Here is a 26,526-nt window from a genome sequence, read left to right on the forward strand (position 1 = left end):
CTTGGCCTGCAGCCGGATGCTCATTCGGGGCGGGCTCGTCTCTGGGCGCGAGTTCTCCGGGACACAGCTACACCTCCAGCGTATCCATGGGGCTATACAGCCCTACCTGGCTGCCTGGGTATGACTTGAGGTCCACGGTCAGGAGAAAACCCTCCAGGGCAGCGTAGCCACCAAGTTGACTTGCCCCGTGGTTTTGGGACAAGATTGGCCAGAATACCGAATGATACTGCAGGTAACCACTGGGAGAGGGAGCAGCAGGGGGAACGACTCAGCCACTCCTCAGAGGCTGACCCAGGGGGAAAGTGCCCTGTAGAAGACGCCCGGACAGAGTTGGAGCATGACAGGGACTTTGTCTCTCTATTTTTGGACAATCTGACCTTGAGCCAAGCCTGTGAACAGGTGGTGGCCTTAGACCCAGGAGGGGACACCCTGCCACAACCTTCCCAGGGGCCACAATTTGAGCTCCAGGGAGACTGCCTCTATCGAGTGATGCAGGACATAGGCGCCGACTCCGCGGGTGCTCCAGCCTCGGAGCACCCACAGGGAAAAATTGGTGGATGCTCTGCACCCAGCGGCAGCCAAGCTCCCCACCCCAGCTCACCTCACCTCTGCCCCCTCCCCGGAGCCCACCACGTCCCCACTTCTCCTCCCAGCGCTTTCCACCACAAAACAGCTGTTTTGAGGCATAACAAGCTGTGGGAGGGAGGGGGGAGGAGGCGGGGCCGGGGCAGGGATTTGGGGAAGGAGTCCAACAGGGGCAGGGAGGGGGCAGAGACTTTGGGGAAGGGGTTGGAATGGAGGCAGGCCAGGGGTTAGGGTTAGGGACCCAGGGACCCTTTGGCAGCAGCCTTCCTGCTCTTATTCTCTCCCCTTGTGCATCCCTCTCCCTGGGCCACTTCCCCTTCATCCCCTTTGCACCGGTGAGGCCCTTCCCTCAGGGCCTGCCGCCTGGCAGGTAGCGGGCTGGAGTTCCCTTCGGCTCCCACGAGCCTGCCCTGGCCTCCTCACACAGGAGACAGACCTTCATCCTTTGAAGGCCTGGGAGAGACTGTCTGCTGCTCTCCTGTGCAGCCTTTATATAGGGCCTAGCCTAGCCCTGATTGGCCAGCTCTACCCTTGGCCCTGATTGGCTGCCAGCCCGCCCAGCTGCCCTGGCCTACTTTAGCCCCCTCTCGCATGGGGGTGGGGCAGCCGCCCCACCACAGGCATACATACCCCAGACTAGGCCAGAAGGGGTTAACCCCACACTCTGGGCAGAGGAGTTCCTGCCCCTCAGACCATACTAGGCATGCTCCAAGCGCTATGCTAGTATAAAAGGGAGCAGCCCAGTTCAGGCTGGGTTGACCACCAGAGAGAGAGGATCTTTGGGCGAGGCTCCAGCCGAGGAGCCGTCTCAGCCCTTTCCTGCTGGAGCCAGAGATCCTGAGATTCCGGCCCAAAGATCTGCTGCCATCAGGATCCCAGGGAATTACCTGCGCTGAGGAGCCCAGGGTATACAGTATTGTGATCACGGTCAGGTCAGCTCAGGAAATTCATCAGTTAACAAGGATCCTGCTTTGGAAGCAAGTCATCAGTTTAGCCAAATCATCAGAATAATACAACAAAAAAATCAACCCTTAAAAATCCTAAAGCAGGAACCCAAGGAGGCAGTTGTCCATTTAGTTATTAATCCCAATTAGAGAACTTCACCCAGGCAATGTGATCCACACTGCGCCGATTCAATATTTTGATACTAACACCAGTTTATTGTTCACATTTAAGCCACAACTTCAGGGCTTCTGCCTTAGATTTCACCAGTATGTGGCTAACCTTCTCCCAGCGGCTTTCCACAGATAAAAACTTAGTACAGATACAGATTCAGACCTTAATACACAGGTATTTAACAGTATATATCCAACAGCTTAGGTTCTTAGAACACTTTCCCAGAACAAGGAGCACATGTTCAATCATTTTGTAGGGCAGAATTTTAGGCTTATTTAGATTAGGGAATTATATTTGTAGCTCCTTCCTTGCGTGGATGTGATAGGTTTCATACACACATGCACACCACAGTAGAATAGAAAGGCTGGGACATCTCCCAGTTAATAAAAACAAGTATGGAAATATAGAAAAAACAAGAAGACACTGAAATGGACAACTGAATCTAACTCTGGACTCAGAGTAGGAGCTAGAGCTGCAGTCAAGGACTCAGGTGATGGGGTCACAGGCTCTCTCAGGTAGGAGAAGACAGGTCAAGGCTGGCACAGCCTGTTGTTGATGTTAAGACTTCCTTCCCCAGACGGGATCAGTTTCGGGGTCCTGGCATGTCCATCTTTCTTAGACAGGTTGCTGGTACAATAGTGCTTCCACCTTTACTTTGGTCTTTTTGGTTGATTCCAGCTCACCCCACATTAGTCACTCCCCTGAAGTCTCCAGGCAAATGAGGAGTAAAGGATGCTTTGGTTACAGACAACGTGGCCAGATCCATTTCAAGTGAGGCAGAATTTGAGCTATCGTCAGTTTGGAAGAGTCCCACTCAACTCAGCAGTTTTCTTAAAATATCGGTTGTTGTGAACCACGTGCAAGGTAGAGATTTGAACCCCAAAGATCTCAAAAATGAAAAAACCAAGGACAGTTTCCATAGCCTGGCTTGAGGGTTTAAAGGCTGAGCCATAACAGCTGGCTTCCTCAAAACAGGAAAAGGGGTCTCAGCTCCCATAAAAATAACAGGCGGCAAAAACAAAACAACAGAAAAACAACCTATTGCATCATGCATCCATTGCCATTCTTAAAAAGAACCAGGGACATCTCATGACAGACATTATACATCTTTGCTTTGCAGAGAAGAGGGGAACTGAGTGGCCCGTACAGTCTAATTTGGTAAAAGGTTTCACAACTTGTCTCCTTACATAATTTTACTTTAAAGCTTGTCAAAACATATTCCATTTGAAATAGAAACAACTGAAGTCTGGTTCTGTGTTCTCCTATACACTAGTTTCCTCACACATTCCACCACCTCAGCCTTGGAGTGATGATGTACTTCAGAACGCCTCAGTCCACATTGGGTATTTTACATCAAATATACGTTTTAAGATTAGCCACCACTTTGTATATTACTAGCAAAAAGCAAACCGATGCAAGTCACAGTGTGCCAGTGTGATAATTCAGGTTATCACTAAATTAGGCTTTAATCTGAAATTAACTTCACTGGTAATTTCATTTTCACTGGTTACAAGAACAAAGATTGTAAAAATTTATCATACATGTTAGTTTCCTTTTAATCCCCATTTCCACCAAGTGAGCACAATGTAAATGTGATCTACACCAGCACCGGAGCTTTCCACATCTGAGAGTTCATTTATCTCTGGGGATTTGGACACAAGTGTTGGTGAAAGGGGTCTCATGCTATGTGGGAAGGTCACACCTTCCACTCTTTCAAAGAAGCAGAAAGTTGAGGCAAAGTGGCACAACTGCATAAGACACAAGAGCAAAACGACGAGACAAAAGCCTAGAGACAGGACTCAACATTTGTATTTCCAGCAGTCTGAAATTGGAACCTGACATATTCATTCCCTCATCAGTTACCACCATTTCCACAGCATGAAACTCCTTGTTTCCCAATCAGGCTGGTGAAGGAATGTCCTCTGAAGGCATCAACTATTTCTCACTTTGCCTCACGGAACTTTGGATCCAAATAGTGAAGGACCTTCCAGTCGAGCCAGGGCATCCTTTGGGAGTGTAATCTGAGCCACTGAACTAAGGAGCAGTGCTAAAAACAAAGCGTTTTACCTGGACTGTAGTTCACCACAGCTTCCTTCTTTAGGGCAAAAATCAAGTACTGGGTGCCTTCTATATCAAACTGAGTTCTTGCCAAATCCTTGACCATGGTCAGGGTACATTTACACTTCTCTGGAATTGAATCCTTTACAAAACCACCCAAAATGTGAGCAGTGTTAGTGAGGAATGGCTTCCCCAAACACACCCAATTTGGTGGCACAGGTCCAAGTTCGGGACTAGAAACACTCCTGCATCAGAATCCCTGCAAGTCACCAAAGGAGCAGAGTATATTAAAAATAGATATTCTGCAGCTATATCACATTCAACACTGAGTTCACAGTAGTGCACATTTGCAGCATCTCTCATGGGCAAGTTCACCAGAAATGAACATCTATTTTTTCCAAATCAACACAGACAGGGACAGCGTTTCCCAAATCATAGGAGGACACATGCATCCAGTTACTTCAGTTACTTGCACAATTTGGGGTGTGCTGTTGTTCACCATTTCAGAGTGGAGCCCTAAACTCATTACTGTTTCCTTGGCAGCATGCCCAATGGTTTGGAGCATCCTCTCCTGATGAGTGAACTGCACTTGAGCTTTTTTCATGTCATCATGCAGCAGGGGGGGAAAGACACAGCTAAAATAAGGAAGGATTCTTTTAGCAAACAGTCATTTGTCCCAAAGTCCTTGATAAATCCGAGCTACATCCCAGAGAACTAATATTCAATGTGACGAAATGGCCTTCAGGAGAGAGAGAAAAAGCCACAACATGGAGCAGTATAAGTCACTTTCTCTTTCATACAAAATGAAATTCCAGAGCGGATTACCTCTGATTACTCAAAAATAATCAGGAGAGCAAATTCCCCCATCATTTTCTCCTCTGATCCATTCAAACCTGTTTCATTCAACAGCACTTCAGTATTATGGAGTCATGTTATTTACAAAAATAATTAGCAACATTGTAATGGAGGAAAACTGCCACCCTTCTCATCTGCTAACAATCCCAGATCAGCAGGAAAATGTCCAGACGTGGCTTTGCCAACAGATGGAAACAGAGATAAAAGCACAGAATGATCACTCTGTGTTTTGTATCCACTGGAATTCCCCATCCAGGTCTGTGACACTTGCATCTCTAGCCCTAATGAGTCGGATTTAGGATCAAATTGCAGAGATTCTTTGGGAGGTGGGGGGTAGAATAAAGGGAGGAAAACCTCCATTGTGGCTCTCACACAGACACCAGCGCTGCTGGAGGGAACAGGCATAGTGACTGTCATGGAGAAGGAGGGAATCCATCCGACTCAGCCCATTTCCTTCCTTTGTCACAAAGGCCAAAACGATACATCTGTCCCACTGCTGCTCCTCCTCTTTGTTATATTGAAATATATTTCAATATGAAAAATAGTGAAAAAAAACCCACAAAACCTGCTGTCCAGCACAACCTGGACCAGCGTGAGAACAACTGGGAATGAGCCAATCTGTTGCCAAAGGGGGGACAACCGCTCTGCCAGTAGGGTGACAGTTTGAATGCGAGCCTCGGGGCTTGTTTAGACTATGGATATTGGTGTTGATTAGAACAGGTCAAAGGGGAAGGTGCTAGGTAACCCCAACCACTGTACCTGGGCTGTGTCACCACTGCAAAGCTATCTGTGTGTTTACATTAGGATCACTACCTTGAGCGGCCAACTCCATGTTTCCATCCTAGAGGAGACAAAGTCAAGGTCGGTTTTTGCTCAGTGTAGCTAATTGAGGTCACCCCTATTTCCCCCAGCTAGGGCTGATGGACATTCCTGGCAGGAGGGACACACTCCCACGACTCACAGGAGGAAAGAATTAGTAGAAAGGACCATGGGATTCACCCCAGACCTGCAAAAGGAAAGTGGGCAACTCACCTGAAGGAGCTGAGAGAACACGGTGATGCGAATGGTGCAAACAGCCCTAAAAGGCCACTATGTAAGAATTAGCAAATGTCTTTTTAAAAATGTATTTTTTCTGCCCTACACAAAGTTTTTATGCCGTGTCTCTCCCTTGTGAAGACCCTGATGTCTGTGAAGGTGTGAGCTTCGGATGAAACTTTTCCCGCACTCACAGCATTCGTAGGGTCGCTCTCCTGTGTGGATTTTCTGATGATTAATAAACGCTGAGCTCCAAGTGAACCGTTTCCCGCACTCACAGCATTCATACGGGCGCTCTCCTGTGTGGATCCTCTGATGTTTACTAAGGTCTGATTTGACCGTGAAGCGTTTCCCACACTCACGGCATTCGTATGGTCTCTCTCCCGTGTGGATCCTCTGATGCCTAATAAGGGCTGAGCTCCGAGTGAAGCTTTTCCTGCACTCACAGCATTCATAGGGTGTCACTCTTGTGTGGCTTGTCTGATGTTTAATCAGTTTTGATTTCTTACCGAACTGTTTCCCACACTCACAGCATTCATACAGGCGCTCTCCTGTGTGGATCCTCTGATGATTAATAAGGCCTGAGCTCTGAAGGAATGTTTTCCCGCACTCACAGCATTCATAAGGTCGCTCTCCAGTATGGATTCTCTGATGATTAGTAAGCGCTGAGCTCCAAGTGAACTTTTTCCCACACTCACAGCATTCATAGGGGCGCTCTCCTGTGTGGATCCTCTGATGTTTATTAAGATCTGATCGGGCAGTGAAGCTTTTCCCACACTCACAGCATTCGTACGGTCTCTCTCCTGTGTGGATCCTCTGATGTCTGATAAGGGATGAGTACTGAGTGAAGCTTTTCCTGCACTCATAACACTGATAGGATCTTTCTCTTGTGTGGCTTGTCTGATGTTTAATTAGGGTTGATTTCACACTGAACTGTTTCCCACACTCACAGCATTTGTAGAGGCTCTTTCCCATGTGGATCAGCTGATGTGTAATGAGGGTGGAGTTCAGAGTGAAGTTTTTCCCACACTCAGTGTATGTGTTTCTTCTCTCTCCTGTAGGTTTTATCTGCTGGGCTGTGATTTGCTCGAGGTCCTTGTGAGTTCCTGGACAATAAATGGATTTACCCTCTTTCTCTCTGGGCGGGTTTCTCTGCTCCCTCTCTGGCCTGTGCTCACTCTCACAGGCTTTTCCCTGCGCACGATGCCTGGACACATTCCCTTTGGATCCTTGCGATAATCCCCCATGTGGGTCCACTTGATCACCATCTTCCTGCTGAGGAGTCTGCTCCTCATTCTCACTCACCATCCCAGTACCTGCTCGGATAGAGAGAAGAATCTCAGAAACAGGGATGGAAAAGGGGGAAACAAACCAAAATTAGAGCTGGAGAGACAGAAAAAAAGAACTAGTAGCTGAATTCTCCAAAACTCTTCTCCACAGGGGAGAGAGGAGGGAAGCAATTCTACCTCCACCTCCCATCAGGGAGGGAACTACTGCCAGGTATAAATTGGAAGCCATTTGTGACAGCTGCCCTGAGGATAAAATACCTCCTGGGGATAATCCTAAACTCCAGGAGCTCACAGGGTCTCTTTAGGGAGTCCCAGCTGTTTCTTTCAGGCACTGAGAGTTCTGGAATTGATTTAATGATTCCTTACCTATGCAGACACCTCTCAGGATCCCTCTCTCCTCAGAGCCCTGGAGATCCAGGACCCAGGGCTCCTCCCCTTGTTCCAGCTGGGAGACCACATCAGGTTTGGAAACAGGAAACCCTGCTCAGGGGAAAGAAAACAAGAGAGATCGGGGAATTCATGGGACATTCGTCACAAAGAAGATTCTATTACTTTAACCCCTAGCCCATTTTAACCAGTAAAATCCTGGGGGCAGCTCGCTAGGTGATCAAATGTGCATGAGTAAGGCTAAGATTTTTTAGTAAAAGTCACAGACAGGTCACAGAAAATAAAGAAAAATTCACGGATGTCATGACCTAAAAATATCCCTGACAAAATGAGGATCTGCAGGTCCCCACGTCGCCTGGGCAGCTGCTGGCTGGCTGGGAGCTCTGAGGCCCCTACTGCTCAATGGGTGTCAGAGCTCCAGGTCCCTTGTCCCCTGTCGCTGGACGCTGCAGGCCTCCCGCTGCCTGCAGCAGCTGGGAGCTTCGCTGCCTGCGGTGGCTTGGAGCTCTGGGGGGCCCCTGCCACCCGCCACAGTATGGAGTTGCTGGGTTCTCCTGCCACCTGCAGCGGCCAGGAAAGGCAGGGTACCCCCACCTGCAGCAGCTGGGAGCTTGGGGCTTTCTTCGGCAGCCTGGAATTGCGGGGTTCCCTCCGCCGCCCGTGGTGGCCGGAAGCTCTAGGCTTCCCATGGGTGGGGGTACTCCACAGCTCCCTACCTCCGCAGGCTGAAGTCACAGAGGTCTCTGGAAGTCACGGATTCCCTGACTTCCGCAGCCTCTGTGACTAAATCGTAGGCTCACTTATGAGGGATTTAACTAGCCCCATCTCTGCTGGGAATAGGGTTGCCAATTTTGTCTGGATGTATTCCTGGAGATTTCATCACATGACTTAATCTAAAATAAGTCACCCTGGATAGGCTTCTTATTCACAGAGAGAAACCCAGAGGAAGCCAGGACCATTGAGCATGGGCTGGTGGGATTCAGCGCAATAAGGACTAGGAGGGACTGGGGTGTCACTGAAAGTCGTATCTCAGGGCTTATCTACCCTTGAAACACTGTAGCTGCACTGCAGTAGTGCTTCAGTGTAGCCACTCCCTACAGCAACGGGAAGGGTTCTCCCGTCAGCATACGTCATCCACCTCCCCGAGAGGCGAGAGCTAGCTCAATGGAAGCATTATTTTCTATTTAAAGACCAACTATTCTAACTAATCGCAAATTCACGTTTATTCGGATTGGACAAATTTTTCATGGGCATTCAGGGAAGAGCTAAGTGTCCAACTAAGGGGTTATTTGATCAAGAGGTCCCTAAAATATAGCCTCCCCACACACCTCCTACGCAGCTTTTTATAAAATCATCCAGCTCTTGTAATTTTGCCTTGCACAGAGCTGGGGCTGAAACGATGGTTCTCATTGTCCCCCAACTGATCTCAGTAACTTAGTATTTATCTCAGTTAATACATGGCACCTACTGCCTCTTTGGGATACCAGTAGTGAAAAAAGTTAGTCACTGTAGACTTTGGAATTTAGAACAGCACAAGCCAAACTGATGAGTCAATGCCATTGAATGCACTGGTGCAGCAAGACAAAATCTCTGTTAACTGCTAGAGGATGTCTAGCAAGCTGCTGTCATAGTTTGGCTCAAGGGGCTGTGCTGTGGCCACTGAACCTGATTTACACTCATGAATTTGAGACTGAGCCCTGCCTCTGCCACCTTTCAGACAATGTGTGTCTTGCATCCTGCAGATATTCTTCTAAGAAGTTTTGCCCTCTCATAACAAAATGTTTGGGTTAAGAGTAATATTTCAAACTGATCTAAAATCCACATCCACATTTTTTCCCCAGTCTGCACTTAAAAGTTTTGCCAGAATAGGTCTGTCAGTTAGGAATGTCAAAAATCAACATAGTTATGCCAGCACAAGCTCTAGGGTAGACACAGTGGCAAAGAAAAAAAAACGTTAAAAAAAAACACAAGGTAATTAAATACCCATAAACTACATTGATTCAAAGTTCAAATTGCCCTGTGCTGACTCGTGTCCTTTCAGCATGTGCATGGCAGCTAAACTGAAACCTCTGAAAACTATGAAATGAAGAGTTAAAGCACATGCCACACCTGCAATACAAGCTTGGCTCTGCCCCTTCCATAACCCTGGAATTGGCACTAGCCACTGGGAAAGGTTCAGTAAGGCTCGTGCAAAGGTTTACAAACTACAAAGGGAAGTGGAGAATTCTCCATCTCAGGAAGTTTTCGAGTCAAGACTGGATGCCTTTCTGGAAAACCCTTTAGTCAAACACAAGGTATTCAGCTCAATACAGCAGTAAATGGAGGCAATTTTGTGTCTTGTGTTATAGAAGAGCTCAGACTAAATGACCTAATAGTCCTTTCTGGCCATAGAAGTCTATAAATCTACAATAGAGACAAAGGACTAAAATAACACGTCACTGTTTGTGTTGTGTTCCAGAGATTGGAATACCAGCATTTATCTGCATGCCCTCCAGCTGTGTGCAATGTGTCACCTTGAGCTGTAATTTGATGAAGGACGGATTAGTTGGAGCAGCTGGGCAGAGCTGTGACTGTGATATGAAGAGAGGTGCACGTGAACCTCGAGGGACCAAGTGTGCCTCATTTTCATGCTGAGTCAGTGAAGGTGCATGAGGGTGTGTTCTTGTCCCAGAGATTGTCAGCAGCCTGGTGGCATACGTGCTAGTGGTCTCCAGGGTTCAGTCAGGACAAAGTGAAGGCAATGACTCAAAAGGAATCCTCAGGGAGAGGGTAAAGGGGTGATATCACTTTGCAAGTCTGAGATGGTTTGACTGCCAGCCAGGTGTCAGAAACTTCTGTTCCCTACATGGCACCTAAATCCAAGTTTTGCATGAGCCAAACGATTATGTTAGACTTTATGCCGTACTGCTCCCGTGCTCTGTTTCCAAAGTGTTCTGTAGCAGGGGAGGGCAGAGGGCTGGTATGTGTGTCATTGCCATGTTGGGGTGTTGCTGAAACAGGGCAGAGTTGAGGTTGCATTGTGGGGGTGACGTGAATCTTAGCTGTTCATTTCCCCTGATAAGAACCGAGGGGACAGGACTCCTTACCCAGCGAGGTCACATTCTCGTAGTTCTCCTGCATGACATCCCTGTAGAGGGCTCTCTGAGCGGGGTCCAGCAGAGCCCCCTCTCCCCTGGTGAAATACACAGCCACCTCCTCGAAGGTCACCGGCCCCTGAAAGAGCAAGAGTCCAACACTCAGTACCTGCTGCCCCACTCACAGCCCCCCTATTCATGGGGGGAAAGGAGCCAATCAAATGGAAACTCTTGGAGGTTCGCAGTCAACAGAGTCTCACCCCACACCACATTGAGCATCCAGGAAACACCAGGGTGAGGAAACAAACAGGAAGCCCGTTGTCTCTCCCAGTCCCAGCAGATCCATCACACACCTACTAGCCACCGACTGATACGGGAGACGGAGCCCCTCACATGGTCCAGGGAGAGCTTCCTGGTAGGAAGCCCAACACCCTCCTCACCGAGAGGAGCTGGATATGAGGCGAGGCACATCTCCCCTAAGCTGCACTGATGGGTGCCCCCTTCATATTTCAAATAGTCAGATCAGGCTCCAGCACTGGGAATCTGGTCAGTTTTCCTAGACCCATCTAAGTGGGTTGTTTCCTCTTCCACAAATTAGGGCATTTCCACATTCCAGCCTCATGGGTCTGTTCCTAGAATCTAAGCCACATATTTAAAAAGTCCCAGTAGGTTTGCCTGGCCTCCTCCCTTTCTCCACCCTGTGAACTTCCTGCCCGCTCCAACCTCCTACTAGACTACGCAAACCATCCAATAATCCCTACCTGAACTGGTTCCATTTCAGCCACTTCTCTTCCCTGTCCCATGGGAGGATGGGATGAGCTGGAGCGAAACATAGACGTCATTCTGCAGCCTGGCAGGGCGAGAAGGGCAACTGCAGATGTTTCAGAACTGGCGTAAGTTAATTACACATCTTGATTAATGCTCCCTCCCCTGCCGGGCTTTTTCTCTGCAAACAGATATCCTAGATTCTGCCATGCTGGGAAAATGCTTGGTCACTTTATTATAGGGTAGACCTGGCCCCTCCCACCAGGGCTAACCCCACAGACACATTTTTAAGGGTTTAAGGGAGGATTGCTAAATCGACCGCTGATCACTCTCCTGTCAGCGCCTGTCCTCCACCTGATTGAGAAGAGTAAGGGGTGTCGATAGGAGAGCATCTCCCATCGACATCACGTCCTGTGGATCCCGCAGTAAGTATATCTAAGCTATGTCAATCTGAGTTAGTCTACTCACATAATTCAAATCGCATAGTTTAGATTGACTTTTCCCTTTAGTGTAGACAAGGCCGTAGTCTCCCAGTAACAAAGTCTCTGAACAAAATGCTAGAAAAGTGCTTCTTCTTTGCCCCGTTGCTGGCAGGGAACAGCCAGCCGCACCCCATCCTAGAGGCTCCCCAAACAGCATCCACTAACCCTCGACCTCTTTTGGGGAATGACTCAGGAGTCAGAACAACGATTTCCCACCTAAACAACGACAAATGGCTGCAGATAAAATGGGTAGGAAAAGCCTCCAAATCTGAGGAGAATTTCAATGGCTATTTGGGAATTATGGAGAAAAAATAAAATAAAATGAGAGAATAGTCAATAATTGTAGGGGAAAGGGGGAAATCTCCATGGATTTTGTATCCATATGTGATAATTAGAGAGAAAAGGGGAAAAACAAGAAGGAACTTTTAATCAATATTTCAGAGGAAAGTGGCACAACCAGGGGTCACTTCCCCGTTACCCTCACCCAACACACCCACCCCCCTCTGCCCTTGGAATTTCCCGACTGCACAAAGACAGTTCAATCTACCACCTTTCACGCGGCTTTCCCCCATCTCGTCCCCTCCTGACACCTCCACCCACACGAGGGGGAGCCCCCACGTCTCGTTCCCCATCGGAATCCCACTGGTGAGTGGGGCGGATCCCGGCTGCAGCTAGGAACAGCAGCTCCGCACTTGTTCAGGCGGCTGCAGCGCCTCTGGGAGGCGCGTGAACCACCAGGCAGCAGATCCCCAGGGGCTGCCACATCTGGGAACCCCTCGGGCAGAGAGTCACTTGCCTTCCCGTCCCCAGCACTTTCCCCGGGGTCTCGCTCCGGCACCGGGAGTCGCCGGCTCGGAGCTGGCGCTGGCAGAGGCCGGGGTCCCGCCCTCGCTTGGGCACGAAACGAGCTTTAAGGAAGGTCGCTCCCAGGACACAGACCCTGCTGGGGAAGCTGCAGCTGCTCGTCCGGGCAGCAGCGTCTCGTATTGTCCAGCGCCCCCCCCAGCCCCCACGTGCTGCCCACCCCGGGTCTGATCTCGGGGCTTTGTTCTCCCCAAGTCCTGCCTCCTTCTTCCCAGGACCCACCGCTCCCAGGGGCTGTGACGGGGCGGGGGGGGGGGGCAGCGGCTCAGGGCACAGCGCCGTGGGGGCGGGGACAAGGGAGGGGGCGACGCGGGATCGGGCCCAGCTGCGTCCGCCCCCGCAGGATCGAGACCCGCGTCCCCAGCTGGAGCCGGCTCCCGGGGCCGGGGCTGCAGGCGGGCGGGGCGCTGAGCGCGTCTCCCCCGGGACTGAGCGGGCTGCTCAGTACCAGGGGCTGGAGATTGGCGGGGGGCGGGGTCTGAGCAGGGGCAGGGGCAGGAGCGATGCTGGGGGCACAGTGAGGGGCAGGGGAGCAGGGGCGGAGATTGGCGAGGGCGGGGTCTGAGCAGGGGCGGGGGTGAAGCAGCGGGGCGGGGCAGGAGCGATGTTGGGGCACAGTGAGGGGCGGGAGCAGGGGCGGAGATTGGCGGGGCGGGGTCTGAGCAGGGGCGGGGGTGAAGCAGCGGGGCGGGGGCAGGAGCGATGCTGGGGGCACAGTGAGGGGCGGGGAGCAGGGGCGGAGAGTGGTGGCGGGGCAGGGTCTGAGCAGGGGCGGGGGTGAAGCAGCGGGGCGGGGGCAGGAGCGATGTTGGGGGCACAGTGAGGGGCAGGGGGGGAGCAGGGCGGAGATTGGCGGGGGCGGGGTCTGAGCAGGGGGTGAAGCAGCGGGGCGGGGGCAGGAGCGATGCTGGGGCACAGTGAGGGGCGGGGAGCAGGGGCGGAGATTGGCGGGGGGGGTCTGAGCAGGGGCGGGGTGAAGCAGCGGGGGCGGGGGCAGGAGCGATGCTGGGGGCACAGTGAGGGGCGGGGGAGCAGGGGCGGAGATTGGCGGGGCGGGGTCTGAGCAGGGGCAGGGGGTGAAGCAGCGGGGCGGGGGCAGGAGCGATGCTGGGGGCACAGTGAGGGGCGGGGAGCAGGGGCGGAGATTGGCGGGGCAGGGGTCTGAGCAGGGGCGGGAGGGGGTGAAGCAGCGGGGGCGGGGCAGGAGCGATGCTGGGGGCACAGTGAGGGCGGGGAGGTCTGAGCAGGGGCGGAGATTGGCGGGGCGGGGTCTGAGCAGGGGCGGAGGGTGAAGCAGCGGGGCGGGGCAGGAGCGATGCTGGGGGCACAGTGAGGGGCAGGGGAGCAGGGGCGGAGATTGGCGGGGCAGGGTCTGAGCAGGGGCGGGGGTGAAGCAGCGGGGCAGGGGCAGGAGCGATGCTGGGGGCACAGTGAGGGCAGGGGAGCAGGGGCGGAGATTGGCGGGGGCAGGGTCTGAGCAGGGGCGGGGTGAAGCAGCGGGGCGGGGCAGGAGCGATGCTGGGGGCACAGTGAGGGGCGGGGGAGCAGGGGCGGAGATTGGCGGGGCGGGGTCTGAGCAGGGGCGGCGGGGTGAAGCAGCGGGGGCAGGGGCAGGAGCGATGCTGGGGGCACAGTGAGGGGCAGGGGAGCAGGGGCGGAGATTGGCGGGGGCGGGGTCTGAGCAGAGGGCGGCGGGGTGAAGCAGCGGGGGCAGGGGCAGGAGCGATGCTGGGAGCACAGTGAGGGCAGGGGAGCAGGGGCGGAGATTGGCGGGGCGGGGTCTGAGCAGGGGCGGGGTGAAGCAGCTGGGGCGGGGGCAGGAGCGATGCTGGGGACAGTGAGGGGCGGGGGAGCAGGGGCGGAGATTGGTGGGGGCGGGGTCTGAGCAGGGGCAGGGGTGAAGCAGCTGGGGGCAGGGGCAGGAGCGATGCTGGGGGCACAGTGAGGGGCAGGGGAGCAGGGGCGGAGATTGGCGGGGCGGGGTCTGAGCAGGGGCGGGGGTGAAGCAGCGGGGCGGGGCAGGAGCGATGCTGGGGGCACAGTGAGGGGCGGGGGAGCAGGGGCGGAGATTGGCGGGGGCAGGGTCTGAGCAGGGGCGGGGTGAAGCAGCGGGGGCAGGGGCAGGAGCGATGATGGGGGCACAGTGAGGGGCAGGGGAGCAGGGGCGGAGATTGGCGGGGGCAGGGTCTGAGCAGGGGCGGGGTGAAGCAGCGGGGGCAGGGGCAGGAGCGATGCTGGGGGCACAGTGAGGGGCAGGGGAGCAGGGGCGGAGATTGGCGGGGGCGGGGTCTGAGCAGGGGCGGCGGGGTGAAGCAGCAGGGGCGGGGGCAGGAGCGATGCTGGGGGCACAGTGAGGGAGGGGAGCAGGGGCGGAGATTGGCGGGGGCGGGGTCTGAGCAGGGGCGGGGGTGAAGCAGCGGGGGCAGGGCAGGAGCGATGCTGGGGGCACAGTGAGGGGCGGGGAGCAGGGGCGGAGATTGGCGGGGGCGGGGTCTGAGCAGGGGCGGGGGTGAAGCAGCGGGGGCAGGGCAGGAGCGATGCTGGGGGCACAGTGAGGGGCGGGGTCTGAGCAGGGGCGGAGATTGGCGGGGGCAGGGGTCTGAGCAGGGGCAGGGGTGAAGCAGCGGGGGCAGGGGCAGGAGCGATGCTGGGGGCACAGTGAGGGCAGGGGAGCAGGGGCGGAGATTGGCAGGGGCAGGGTCTGAGCAGGGGCGGGGGTGAAGCAGCAGGGGCAGGGGCAGGAGCGATGTTGGGGGCACAGTGAGGGGCGGGGGAGCAGGGGCGGAGATTGGCGGGGGCGGGGTCTGAGCAGGGGCAGGGGTGAAGCAGCTGGGGGCAGGGGCAGGAGCGATGCTGGGGGCACAGTGAGGGGCAGGGGGAGCAGGGGCGGAGATTGGCGGGGCGGGGTCTGAGCAGGGGCGGGGGTGAAGCAGCGGGGCGGGGCAGGAGCGATGCTGGGAGCACAGTGAGGGCGGGGAGCAGGGGCGGAGATTGGCGGGGGCAGGGTCTGAGCAGGGGCGGGGTGAAGCAGCGGGGCGGGGGCAGGAGCGATGCTGGGGGCACAGTGAGGGGCGGGGGAGCAGGGGCGGAGATTGGCGGGGCGGGGTCTGAGCAGGGGCAGGGGTGAAGCAGCGGGGCAGGGGCAGGAGCGATGCTGGGGGCACAGTGAGGGGCGGGGGAGCAGGGGCGGAGATTGGCGGGGGCGGGGTCTGAGCAGGGGCGGGGTGAAGCAGCGGGGGCAGGGGCAGGAGCGATGCTGGGGGCACAGTGAGGGGCAGGGGAGCAGGGGCGGAGATTGGCGGGGGCGGGGTCTGAGCAGGGGCGGGGGTGAAGCAGCGGGGGCAGGGGGCAGGAGCGATGCTGGGGCACAGTGAGGGCGGGGAGCAGGGGCGGAGATTGGCGGGGCAGGGGTCTGAGCAGGGCGGGGTGAAGCAGCGGGGGCGGGGGCAGGAGCGATGCTGGGGGCACAGTGAGGGGCAGGGAGCAGGGGCGGAGATTGGCGGGGCGGGGTCTGAGCAGGGGCGGGGGTGAAGCAGCTGGGGCGGGGGCAGGAGCGATGCTGGGGGCACAGTGAGGGCAGGGAGCAGGGGCGGAGATTGGCGGGGGCGGGGTCTGAGCAGGGGCGGGGTGAAGCAGCGGGGGCAGGGCAGGAGCGATGCTGGGGGCACAGTGAGGGGCAGGGGAGCAGGGGCGGAGATTGGCGGGGGCAGGGGTCTGAGCAGGGGCGGGGTGAAGCAGCGGGGCAGGGGCAGGAGCGATGCTGGGGGCACAGTGAGGGGCAGGGGAGCAGGGGCGGAGATTGGCGGGGGCAGGGTCTGAGCAGGGGCGGGGTGAAGCAGCGGGGGCGGGGGCAGGAGCGATGCTGGGGGCACAGTGAGGGGCGGGGAGCAGGGGCGGAGATTGGCGGGGGGCGGGGTCTGAGCAGGGGGCGGGGGGGTGAAGCAGCTGGGGGCGGGGGCAGGAGCGATGCTGGGGGCACAGTGAGGGGCGGGGGAGCAGGGGCGGAGATTGGCGGGGGCGGGGTCTGAGCAGGGGCGGGGGTGAAGCAGCGGGGGCGGGGCAGGAGCGATGCTGGGGGCACAGTGAGGGGCAGGGGAGCAGGGGCGGAGATTGGCGGGGCAGGGTCTGAGCAGGGGCAGGGGTCTGAGCAGGGGCGGGGGTGAAGCAGCGGGGGCAGGGCAGGAGCGATGCTGGGGGCACAGTGAGGGGCGGGGAGCAGGGGCGGAGATTGGCGGGGCGGGGTCTGAGCAGGGGCGGGGTGAAGCAGCGGGGGCGGGGCAGGAGCGATGCTGGGGGCACAGTGAGGGGCGGGGAGCAGGGGCGGAGATTGGCGGGGCGGGGTCTGAGCAGGGGCGGGGTGAAGCAGCGGGGGCGGGGCAGGAGCGATGCTGGGGGCACAGTGAGGGGCAGGGGAGCAGGGGCGGAGATTGGCGGGGCGGGGTCTGAGCAGGGGCGGGGGTGAAGCAGCGGGGGCGGGGCAGGAGCGATGCTGGGGGCACAGTGAGGGGCGGGGGAGCAGGGGCGGAGATTGGCGGGGGCGGGGTCTGAGCAGGGGCGGGGTGAAGCAGCGGGGGCAGGGGCAGGAGCGATGCTGGGGGCACAGTGAGGGGCGGGGGAGCAGGGGCGGAGATTGGCGGGGCGGGGTCTGAGCAGGGGCGGGGGTGAAGCAGCGGGGCAGGGGCAGGAGCGATGCTGGGGGCACAGTGAGGGGCGGGGGAGCAGGGGCGGAGATTGGCGGGGCGGGGTCTGAGCAGGGGCGGGGGTGAAGCAGCGGGGCGGGGCAGGAGCGATGCTGGGGGCACAGTGAGGGGCGGGGAGCAGGGGCGGAGATTGGCGGGGGCGGGGTCTGAGCAGGGGCGGGGGTGAAGCAGCAGGGGCGGGGCAGGAGCGATGCTGGGGGCACAGTGAGGGCAGGGGAGCAGGGGCGGAGATTGGCGGGGCAGGGTCTGAGCAGGGGCGGGGTGAAGCAGCGGGGGCGGGGCAGGAGCGATGCTGGGGGCACAGTGAGGGGCAGGGGAGCAGGGGCGGAGATTGGCGGGGCGGGGTCTGAGCAGGGGCGGGGGTGAAGCAGCGGGGCGGGGCAGGAGCGATGCTGGGGGCACAGTGAGGGGCGGAGATTGGCGGGGGCGGGGTCTGAGCAGGGGCGGGGTGAAGCAGCGGGGCGGGGGCAGGAGCGATGCTGGGGGCACAGTGAGGGGCAGGGGAGCAGGGGCGGAGATTGGCGGGGCAGGGTCTGAGCAGGGGCGGGGTGAAGCAGCGGGGGCGGGGCAGGAGCGATGCTGGGGGCACAGTGAGGGGCGGGAGCAGGGGCGGAGATTGGCGGGGCGGGGTCTGAGCAGGGGCGGGGGTGAAGCAGCGGGGCGGGGGCAGGAGCGATGCTGGGGGCACAGTGAGGGGCAGGGGAGCAGGGGCGGAGATTGGCGGGGCGGGGTCTGAGCAGGGGCAGGGGTGAAGCAGCGGGGCAGGGGCAGGAGCGATGCTGGGGGCACAGTGAGGGGCGGGGGAGCAGGGGCGGAGATTGGCGGGGCGGGGTCTGAGCAGGGGCGGGGTGAAGCAGCGGGGCAGGGGCAGGAGCGATGCTGGGGGCACAGTGAGGGCGGGGAGCAGGGGCGGAGATTGGCGGGGCGGGGTCTGAGCAGGGGCAGGGGTGAAGCAGCGGGGCGGGGCAGGAGCGATGCTGGGGGCACAGTGAGGGGCGGGGAGCAGGGGCGGAGATTGGCGGGGCGGGGTCTGAGCAGGGGCGGGGGTGAAGCAGCGGGGGCAGGGGCAGGAGCGATGCTGGGGGCACAGTGAGGGGCGGGGAGCAGGGGCGGAGATTGGCGGGGCGGGGTCTGAGCAGGGGCAGGGGGTGAAGCAGCGGGGGCGGGGGCAGGAGCGATGCTGGGGGCACAGTGAGGGGCAGGGGAGCAGGGGCGGAGATTGGCGGGGCGGGGTCTGAGCAGGGGCGGGGGTGAAGCAGCGGGGGCAGGGCAGGAGCGATGCTGGGGGCACAGTGAGGGCAGGGGAGCAGGGGCGGAGATTGGCGGGGCGGGGTCTGAGCAGGGGCGGGGGTGAAGCAGCGGGGGCGGGGGCAGGAGCGATGCTGGGGGCACAGTGAGGGCGGGAGCAGGGGCGGAGATTGGCGGGGGCGGGGTCTGAGCAGGGGCGGGGTGAAGCAGCGGGGGCAGGGGCAGGAGCGATGCTGGGGGCACAGTGAGGGGCGGGGAGCAGGGGCGGAGATTGGCGGGGGCAGGGTCTGAGCAGGGGCGGGGTGAAGCAGCGGGGCGGGGCAGGAGCGATGCTGGGGGCACAGTGAGGGGCGGGGGGAGCAGGGGGCGGAGATTGGCGGGGGGCGGGGTCTGAGCAGGGGCGGGGGGGTGAAGCAGCGGGGGGCGGGGGCAGGAGCGATGCTGGGGGCACAGTGAGGGGCGGGGGGAGCAAGGGGCGGAGATTGGCGGGGGGCGGGGTCTGAGCAGGGGGCGGGGGGGTGACGCAGCTGGGGGCCGGGCCAGGAGCGGGATGCTGGGGCGTTTGACGCGCACAGTGAGGGGGTGGCGCCGGCGCGGGATTGGCGCGGGGAGCAGGTCACTTCCGCTTCCTGCGGCTGGGCGCGCTCGTTGCCCCGGCAGCATGACACGTCACTTCCGCTGTGGGGAGCGTGGACCCGTGTATGTTACTCTGCTGCGGGCCGGGGGCGCCTCTCACTCGAGCCCAGGTGCCAGGCAGCGCCCCGGGGCGCCGCAGGGCGCCTCAGCGCCCCACCCAGGGCGCCTCCGCACGAACGCGGGGGCAGGGCCTGCCGGGCGGGGTCAGCCCCGGGTCTCGGCGGCGGCGGCGGCTGTAACCCCCCCCCCCGCGGGCGGGGCCGCTTCGCTTTGTACAGAGCCACTGGCGGGTTTTCTCTCTCTGGCGCTGCCCCGTTCCGTGTGGGGTCGGACGGGGTCCCGCTCGCCTGCGGCCGGCCACACGCGGCCCCCGCGCTCCGGTTCTGTGGCGGGCTCGGCCCCGGCTTTCAGCAGCGCCGGGCCCGGGCTGCCTTTGTTCAGCCTCACGGGGGCCGGTCACTCACGTTAGCGCTTTTACAAGGTCTCTTTCTAGCTGTCCGCAATACGGCACTAAACTCTGGTTGTAGGGAACATCAATAAGGACTTGAAAATAAGAAGCTTCATTTAAAATTAAATTAAAATGCAGAGCCCCCCCGGACCCGGGCAGTGTGAGGGCCGCTGAAAATCAGCTGCGCGCCGCCGGTTGCCTACCCCCGTTGTACAGCCTGTAATGTGTTATGCCGATGCCTTTATCTCTGATGCTGATTCGGTAGAGGTTTCTTCCTCCTCCTTTATCTGAATTTCCTCTCCACACTAATGTTGGGGTGTCCTCCAGTAGGTTAGTGTATTAATGGATAAATTCATGGAGGCTAAGTCCATCAATGGCTATTAGCCAGGATGGGTAAGGAATGGTGTCCCTAGCCTCTGTTTGCCAGAAGGAGGTGATGGATGGCAGGAGAGAGATCACTTGATCGTTACCTGTTAGGTTCACTCCCTCTGGGGCACCTGGCATTGGCCACTGTCGGTAGACAGATACTGGGCTAGATGGACCTTTGGTCTGACCCGGAGCGGCCTTTCTTATGTTCTTATAATGATCTCAACTCGTTGTCATATGTGTCAATTCGTTGCCATGGCGCTCTTGTGGGTCAGACATCTGCAGATGTTCCAGCCAAGAGCGGGTGTTAGCTCGTGTTCCTGTGGTTGGCTGGCGTCGTTATGGACCAGATTTCCCCTTTTTGCTCTAGTTTAGGGGTGGGCAAACTTTTTGGCCCGAGGGCCACATCTGGGTATGCAAATTCTATGGCAGGCCATGAATGCTCCCAAAATTGGGGTTGGGGTATGGGATGGGGAGCGGGCTCTGGGGTGGGGCCAGAAATGAGGCGTTCAGGGTGCGGGAGGGGGCTGGGGTGCAGGGGGGGAGTGAGGGCTCTGGGGTGGGGCTGGGGATGAGGGGGTTGGAGTGCAGGAAGGTGCTCTGGGCTGGGACCCAGGGGTTCGGCGGGCAGGAGGAGGATTAGGGCTGGGGCAGGTGGTTGGTGCGCAGGAGGTCAGGGGTACAGGCTCTGGGCGGCCCTTATTGCAGCATCCCTGGGCAGATTCACTTTCCTGTGACAAGGTGAGGTGCAGGGAGAGGAAAAAACAATTCCCTCTACCGCTAGCTGTGGGAGTGTGCTGCCCTGGGGAGAACATCGGGGTGGGGTGGGGGGAATCCCCCAGAGTCACTCCTTTTGTTCTGCTCTTGGCTCGCAATTGGTTCTCAGGCTTTGTTACTGGGAGAGTTTTAAAATGTCCCGGTGGTTTAGTGCTGGTGGAAGGGGCCGGGTCAGTGCTGTAATAAAGTGACCAAACATTTCCTCGGAATAGAATTATAAAAATGTCGGGCTGGAATGAACCTTGAGAGGCCATCTAGTGCAGCCCCCTACACTGAGGTGTTTGTCCGACCTGTCCTTATAAACCTCCAATGATGGTGATTCCACAATGTTTCTTGGTAACTATTCCAGTAGCTAACTAGCCTTTTCCACAACTTTGTCACATGGCTGACTCAGATTCAGTTTGTGATCCGCTATAACCTCCAGATCCTTTTCAGTAGTATTACTCCCTAGCCAGTTCCTTCCCATTTTGTAGTTGTGCATTGGATTTTCCTTGCTTAAAATGTAGTACTTTGCAGTTTTCTTTATTGAATTTCATCTTGTTCTTTCAGATCAATTCTCTAATTTATAAAGGTCATTTTGAATTCAAATTCTATTGTACGTGCTTTCAACGCCTCCCAGCTTGGTGTCATCTACAAATTTTATAAGCATACTCTCCACTCTATTATCCATGTCCTTAATGAAAATTTTGAGTAGTACCAGATCCAGGACTGGCTCCTGTGTGACCCCCATTAGGTAAATCCTCCCAGTTTGACAGCAAACCATTAATACTTATTCTCTGAGTGCAGCCTTTCAAGAAATTGTGCACTCGTAGTACTTTCATGTACACTACATTTCCCTAGTTTGCTTATGAGAATGTCATGGTGGCCTGGGTCAAAAGCCTTACTAAAATCAAGATGTTTCATGTCTAGAGTGTCCCCCGCATCCAGAAGGCCAGTACCCCTGTGAAAGCAGGAAATTAGATTGGTTTGGCATGATTTGTATTTGATGATCCATGCTGCCTATAACTTATCACCTTACTGTTCTCTGGGTGCTTATAAATTGATTGTTTTTAATAAAATTTTCTTTCCAGTTATCTAAGTAATGCTTGACTGGTCTCTCTTCCCCAGGTCCTCATTGTTCCCATTTTTAAAGAAAGGTTTTATGTTTGCCCTTCTCCGCTCCTGCATCACCTCCAAGTCATCTCACTGTTCTCCAGGAGTTGTCAAAGATAATTAGCTGTTCCAAGCCTGCTTCAGCTAATTCCTCGAGTACCCTGGGATGAGCTTCATTAGGTCCTGCTGACTTTAATACATCTAAGTTATCTAAATATATTTTAGCCTGTTAGTTCCCCATTGTGGTTTCTGTTCTTTCCCCATCTTGATTAAGAATAATTGTTTTAGTATCTGGTCACAATTTTAAGGCATTAAACACCTTAGTCGTCTTTATAGAACCCTTAGCTTAGTGCCAGTTATATAACTTTCTAGGCGTAACTCATTTTGTGAGTTAATCTTTCTGATTTCCGCACCCCCCCCATGCTTGTGCTATTATTTTGTACTCATCCATAGCAATTTGTCCATGATGCCACTTTTTGTAGGATTCCTTTTTATTTTCTGATCAAGAGCTCCTGATAGGGCATTTTTCCCACTTAATATTCTTTCTATCTTTCCTTCACATTGTGATAGTTTGCTGTTGCTCCTTTAATATTGTCTCTGAGAAACCGCCATCTCTCCTGAACTTATTTTCAGCTCAGATTTCATTCCATGGGACCTCATCTACCAGATCTGAGTTTGTTGATGTCTGCCTTTTTGAAGTCCATTGTCTTTATTCTGTTACTCTCATGCCTTCCTTCTCCTAGAATCTTGAAATCATCATTTCATGATCACTTTTACCCATATCACTTTCCACCTTCAGTTTCCTAACTAAATCCTTCTTGTTAGCCAGAATCAGGTCTAAAATGGCTGTCCTCCAGTTACTACTTCCATCCTCTGAAACAAACAGGGGTCCCTAATACATTCCAAGAACTTCTGTTTGTTTTTTTAATTCCTTTTCTAACAGAGGTCTGGGTAGATAAAGTCCCCCCATTACTAATTGTATTTTGAATTTTTCTGTTTGTGCAAAAGTCTAGAACACTAGTGTGCAGGGAAAGAGCCAGGGGTGCGGGGGGATTTTGATGTAAAATTATTTCCTGTTCTGACATGTCCACAATTTCCCTTTTGGCCCTCACAGGCTGCAGCGCAACATCCGTGTTTTGCTCCAGATCATTCCATCCTCCCAGAAAAGGGAAATGGCTGCAGTGGAGCCAGTTGAGGTAGGGATTATTGGGGAATTGCTGGTGGGTTCCTGTTGCGGAGAGAGAAGGGCAGTAAATACATGGGGGTGGGGATGAGGGGTTCAGAGGAGGGTGTTGGGTGCAGGGGGTGAGGGCTCCGGCTAGGGGTGAAGGCTCTGGGGTGGGGATGGGGGTGACGGGTTCAAAAATGGGGCAGAGGGTTGGGTGCGGGGGGGACAAGGACCCTGGCTGGGGGTGTGGGCTCTGGGGTGGGACTGGAGATGATGGGTTAGGGGGTGCAGGCTGCCCTGGGGTTGCCATGGGGAGAGAGCACCTCCCCCCCCGCCGCCGCCGCCGCAGCAGCTTGTGCCAGGGGGAGAGGCACCTCTCCCTGGCTGGGGCAGCTCCGGCGGGCCTGGGCCAGGTCGAGGGAGGGGCTTCTCTCCCCCAGCTGGTCCATGTTGGGGCCGGGGCGCCTCTCCCGCAGCCGCAGCAGGTCCGCACTGGGGCTGGTGGGTAGAGGTGCCATTCCCTGCTGCAGCCTTGAGTCCCAGTGCGGGCTGAATAGGCGGCTGTGCTGCTTAGAAGGAAGTTAGCCCACCAGTGAGGCCCAGGGAAGACACCCCATCGCCTCCCATCCGGCTGTTATCAGTGGGGACGGTGTTGTAATTCCCATCATGGTGTTGTCCATGGACTCTGCTGGGAGCTTTATCTCCTGTATCAGCCTCTGGCTAGTACATGAGTGATGGATGTGAAGACCCCTGTCCCCTCTCTCCGCTCGGAGGGGTGAAGGGCTCTCTTTTTCTCCCCTCACCTTAATGCTTCCTGCCTGTTCCGATGGGGTAGGTGTGGGATTGTGCTGTCTGCCTGCCTCCCAGAGCTTCCATGTGATTGGCCCTCCTCTCCTGTGAATTGTGGGGTTGTCGGTAGGCAGCAGGACCTGAGTGGGGGCTCTTTCTCTCTCAGGGGCCAGTGACCTTCGAGGAGGTGGCTGTGTATTTCACCAAGGAAGAGTGGGCTCTGCTGGACCCCGCTCAGAGAGCCCTCTACAGAGACGTCATGCAGGAGAACTACGAGAATGTGACCTCGCTGGGTAAGGATTCCTGTCTCCTTGGTTATTAAAGGGGATGTAAAGAGTTAAGTTTCACAACACCCCACGGTGCAACCTCAACTCTGTCCTGTTTCAGCAACACCCCAACAGGCAAACGACACATATACTAGCAGTCTACCCTCCCGACCATGGAACAGCTTGGGAACAGAGCACAGGAGCAGTATAACACAAAGTCTAACACCTTCTCTTTGCTAAGGCAAAACTTGGGATTATGTCCCATGTAGGGAACAGAAGCTGCCTGCCCCTGGTCTGCGGTCAGACACTGAGCCTACTGCACACAATCCATCTCAGACTTTCATAATGTCACCACCTCTTTACCCTTGCACTAAGGATTCCTTCCGAGTCGTTGCCTGCACTTACCCTCCCTGAGTATTGGAGACCACTAGCACGTGTGCCACCAGACTGCTGACAAACCTTGTGACAAGAACACATCTTTGTGCGCCTTCATTGACATAACCTACATCACTCAGCACTGAAATGAGGAATACCTGTTCCTTCAGGTTTCACATTCCTGTGTCTTCATATCACAATCACAGCTCTGCTAAGCTGCTCCAACACTTCCCTCCACTGTTCCTTTAAAGTTATACCTGACACAGTGCACATAGCTGAAGTGTATGCAGATAAATGTTGGTATTCAAATTTGTAGAATACAACACCAAGAATGTCACCTTCTTAGTCCTTCCTCCTATTAATTATTGATCAGTATATTTTAAAGCCAGAGATACTAGTCATCTGATCTCCTGTATAATACAGGCCATACAATTTCATGCAGTTACCATTGTAGTAAGTTGACTACCTCGTGTTTTGATGAAAACATCTTAAAAAAAGGCATCCAGTCTTGACGTCACTAGATGGAAAATTTGCTACTTCCCTGAGTAGTTGATTAACCTTTGAACCACCCTTACTGATATATTCTGAGTGACATTTGCCAACTGCATGGTTAGGAGGTAGGGGTAGAGTTAAGGTTGTATTGCAGGTGTAGTGTGTAGTTTAGTTCTTCATTTCCTGGTTTTCAGAGTTTTTAACTTTCGCCACCATCACATGCTGGAAGGGTATGAGGCTGCACTGGACAACCTTAACTCTGCTTTAATGTATTTTCTAAGTATATAATGCCCTTGATTTCTTTTAAAAGGATCCCCCCCAGCCACAATAACTGTCTGCATTAGAGCTTTTGCCGGCAAGCTATGTCAGGCAAGGATGTGATTTTTCACACCACTAGCTAACAGACAATTCTCACAAAACTCTTAATTAGCAACTAGTCCAATATCTCCATGTAGATTTGAGAACACTTAAAAATATTGTTTTTAACACAGAAATATTGTTATCAGGGCCAGAGTTCCAAGAGAAGCAGGATATTGCTTGTGATTATGGAATGCTCAGGGAGTTTAGAGAGACTATAAAAATGGAAAGCTCTAATATTTGGGGATTTCCACTGACCGCATGTTTACTGGGTACATGTCACCTCAGGATGGGATGAAGAGAGAGAGTTTTTATTCCCCGTTAATGGCATCTTATTGGAGCAGCTAGTTCTGGAATCCACACGGGGAGAGGTAAGTCTAGATCTACTCCTAAATGGCACAGAGGATCTGGTGCAAGAGGCGAATACAGCTGACCTGCTTCGTAATTGTGACAAACTGGGAATGTTCTTAATGTTTTCTCTGAATACGGTGTTGGTGCCTCAGGTTCCCCTATGCAGTTCTTAAGTATCTAGGTGGTGGGATAAGGGTGTATGGTTGCTGCAGAGCAAAGGGCCAGTGCACCGAAATGCCTGACACTCTGTCTTGTAGCAACTGATGGCCTGGGCCCCTCCCCTGCAAAGGTGCCAGCTGGAGGTGTTGGAAACAAAGAGATCAGGTGACCTGGCCCGGGAAAGGGAAAAAGCCCAGAGAAGGAGGGGCGGGGGGGGGGGTTCAGTTTTGGAGCTGGCTGGAAATAGAGAGGGACGCCCTGACGGGGCTTGGGCTTCCCAACAGGGCTGTGGCCTCCCTGGGGGCCCCAGATGGACCTAACTAAAGGGGGTCCTGCTGTCTGTGCCTGCAAAACCTGTCTTGGACTGTGTTCCTGTCGTCTAAATAAAACTTCTGCTTTACTGGCTGGCTGAGTGTCCTGGTGAATCGCAGGAAACCGGGGGTGCAGGGCCTTGTGTCCCCCCCACACTCCATGACAATAATATAGACCATAATGTAATTAAATTTAATATGCCCATGAGGGTTAAAATACCAAAGAAGCCCACCGCAATAGTATTTATCTTCAATAAGGGGAATTACACAAAAGGGAGAGATTTTATTTATTTATTTATTTAATTTACATGGAAATTAAAAGGACCATTCACAAGGGAAATGCCTGCAAGCTGCATGGAAACATTTTAAGAACACCATAATAGAGGCTCAAAGTAAATGTGTATCCCAAATGGGGGGGAACATTTAGAAGACTAAGAAAATACTCCCATGGTGAAACAGAGTAAAGAAGGCAGTTAGAAGC

At 55.5% G+C, this 26,526-nt stretch overlaps 2 protein-coding genes across 3 annotated transcripts in view; one reads left to right on the top strand and one right to left on the bottom strand.

Annotated features, from left to right (window-relative positions):
* The window catches only part of LOC120381427 (zinc finger protein 883-like), a 244,231-nt gene that overhangs the window by 34,076 nt on the left and 183,629 nt on the right, over positions 1-26,526 (top strand). The window lies entirely within an intron of this gene.
* Positions 1,743-10,449, bottom strand: LOC120381442 (zinc finger protein 300-like). Of its 2 annotated transcripts, XR_005588058.1 has the most exons (4): positions 10,412-10,449; positions 7,305-7,418; positions 5,647-6,965; positions 1,743-4,018 (listed from the first exon to the last, which is right to left on the bottom strand). XR_005588058.1 is itself a non-coding variant. In XM_039499640.1 (3 exons), exons 1-3 carry the CDS (start codon positions 10,443-10,445, stop codon positions 5,752-5,754), a joined length of 1,362 nt encoding a protein of 453 aa, XP_039355574.1. In that variant the 5' UTR covers positions 10,446-10,449; the 3' UTR covers positions 1,743-5,751. The 2 variants fall into 2 exon arrangements, 1 of the variants encoding a protein (XP_039355574.1); XM_039499640.1 differs by having other exon boundaries at positions 1,743-6,965.

The sequence above is a fragment of the Mauremys reevesii genome, linkage group 14, assembly GCF_016161935.1.
Source record: "Mauremys reevesii isolate NIE-2019 linkage group 14, ASM1616193v1, whole genome shotgun sequence".
Taxonomy (NCBI): Eukaryota; Metazoa; Chordata; order Testudines; family Geoemydidae; genus Mauremys; species Mauremys reevesii.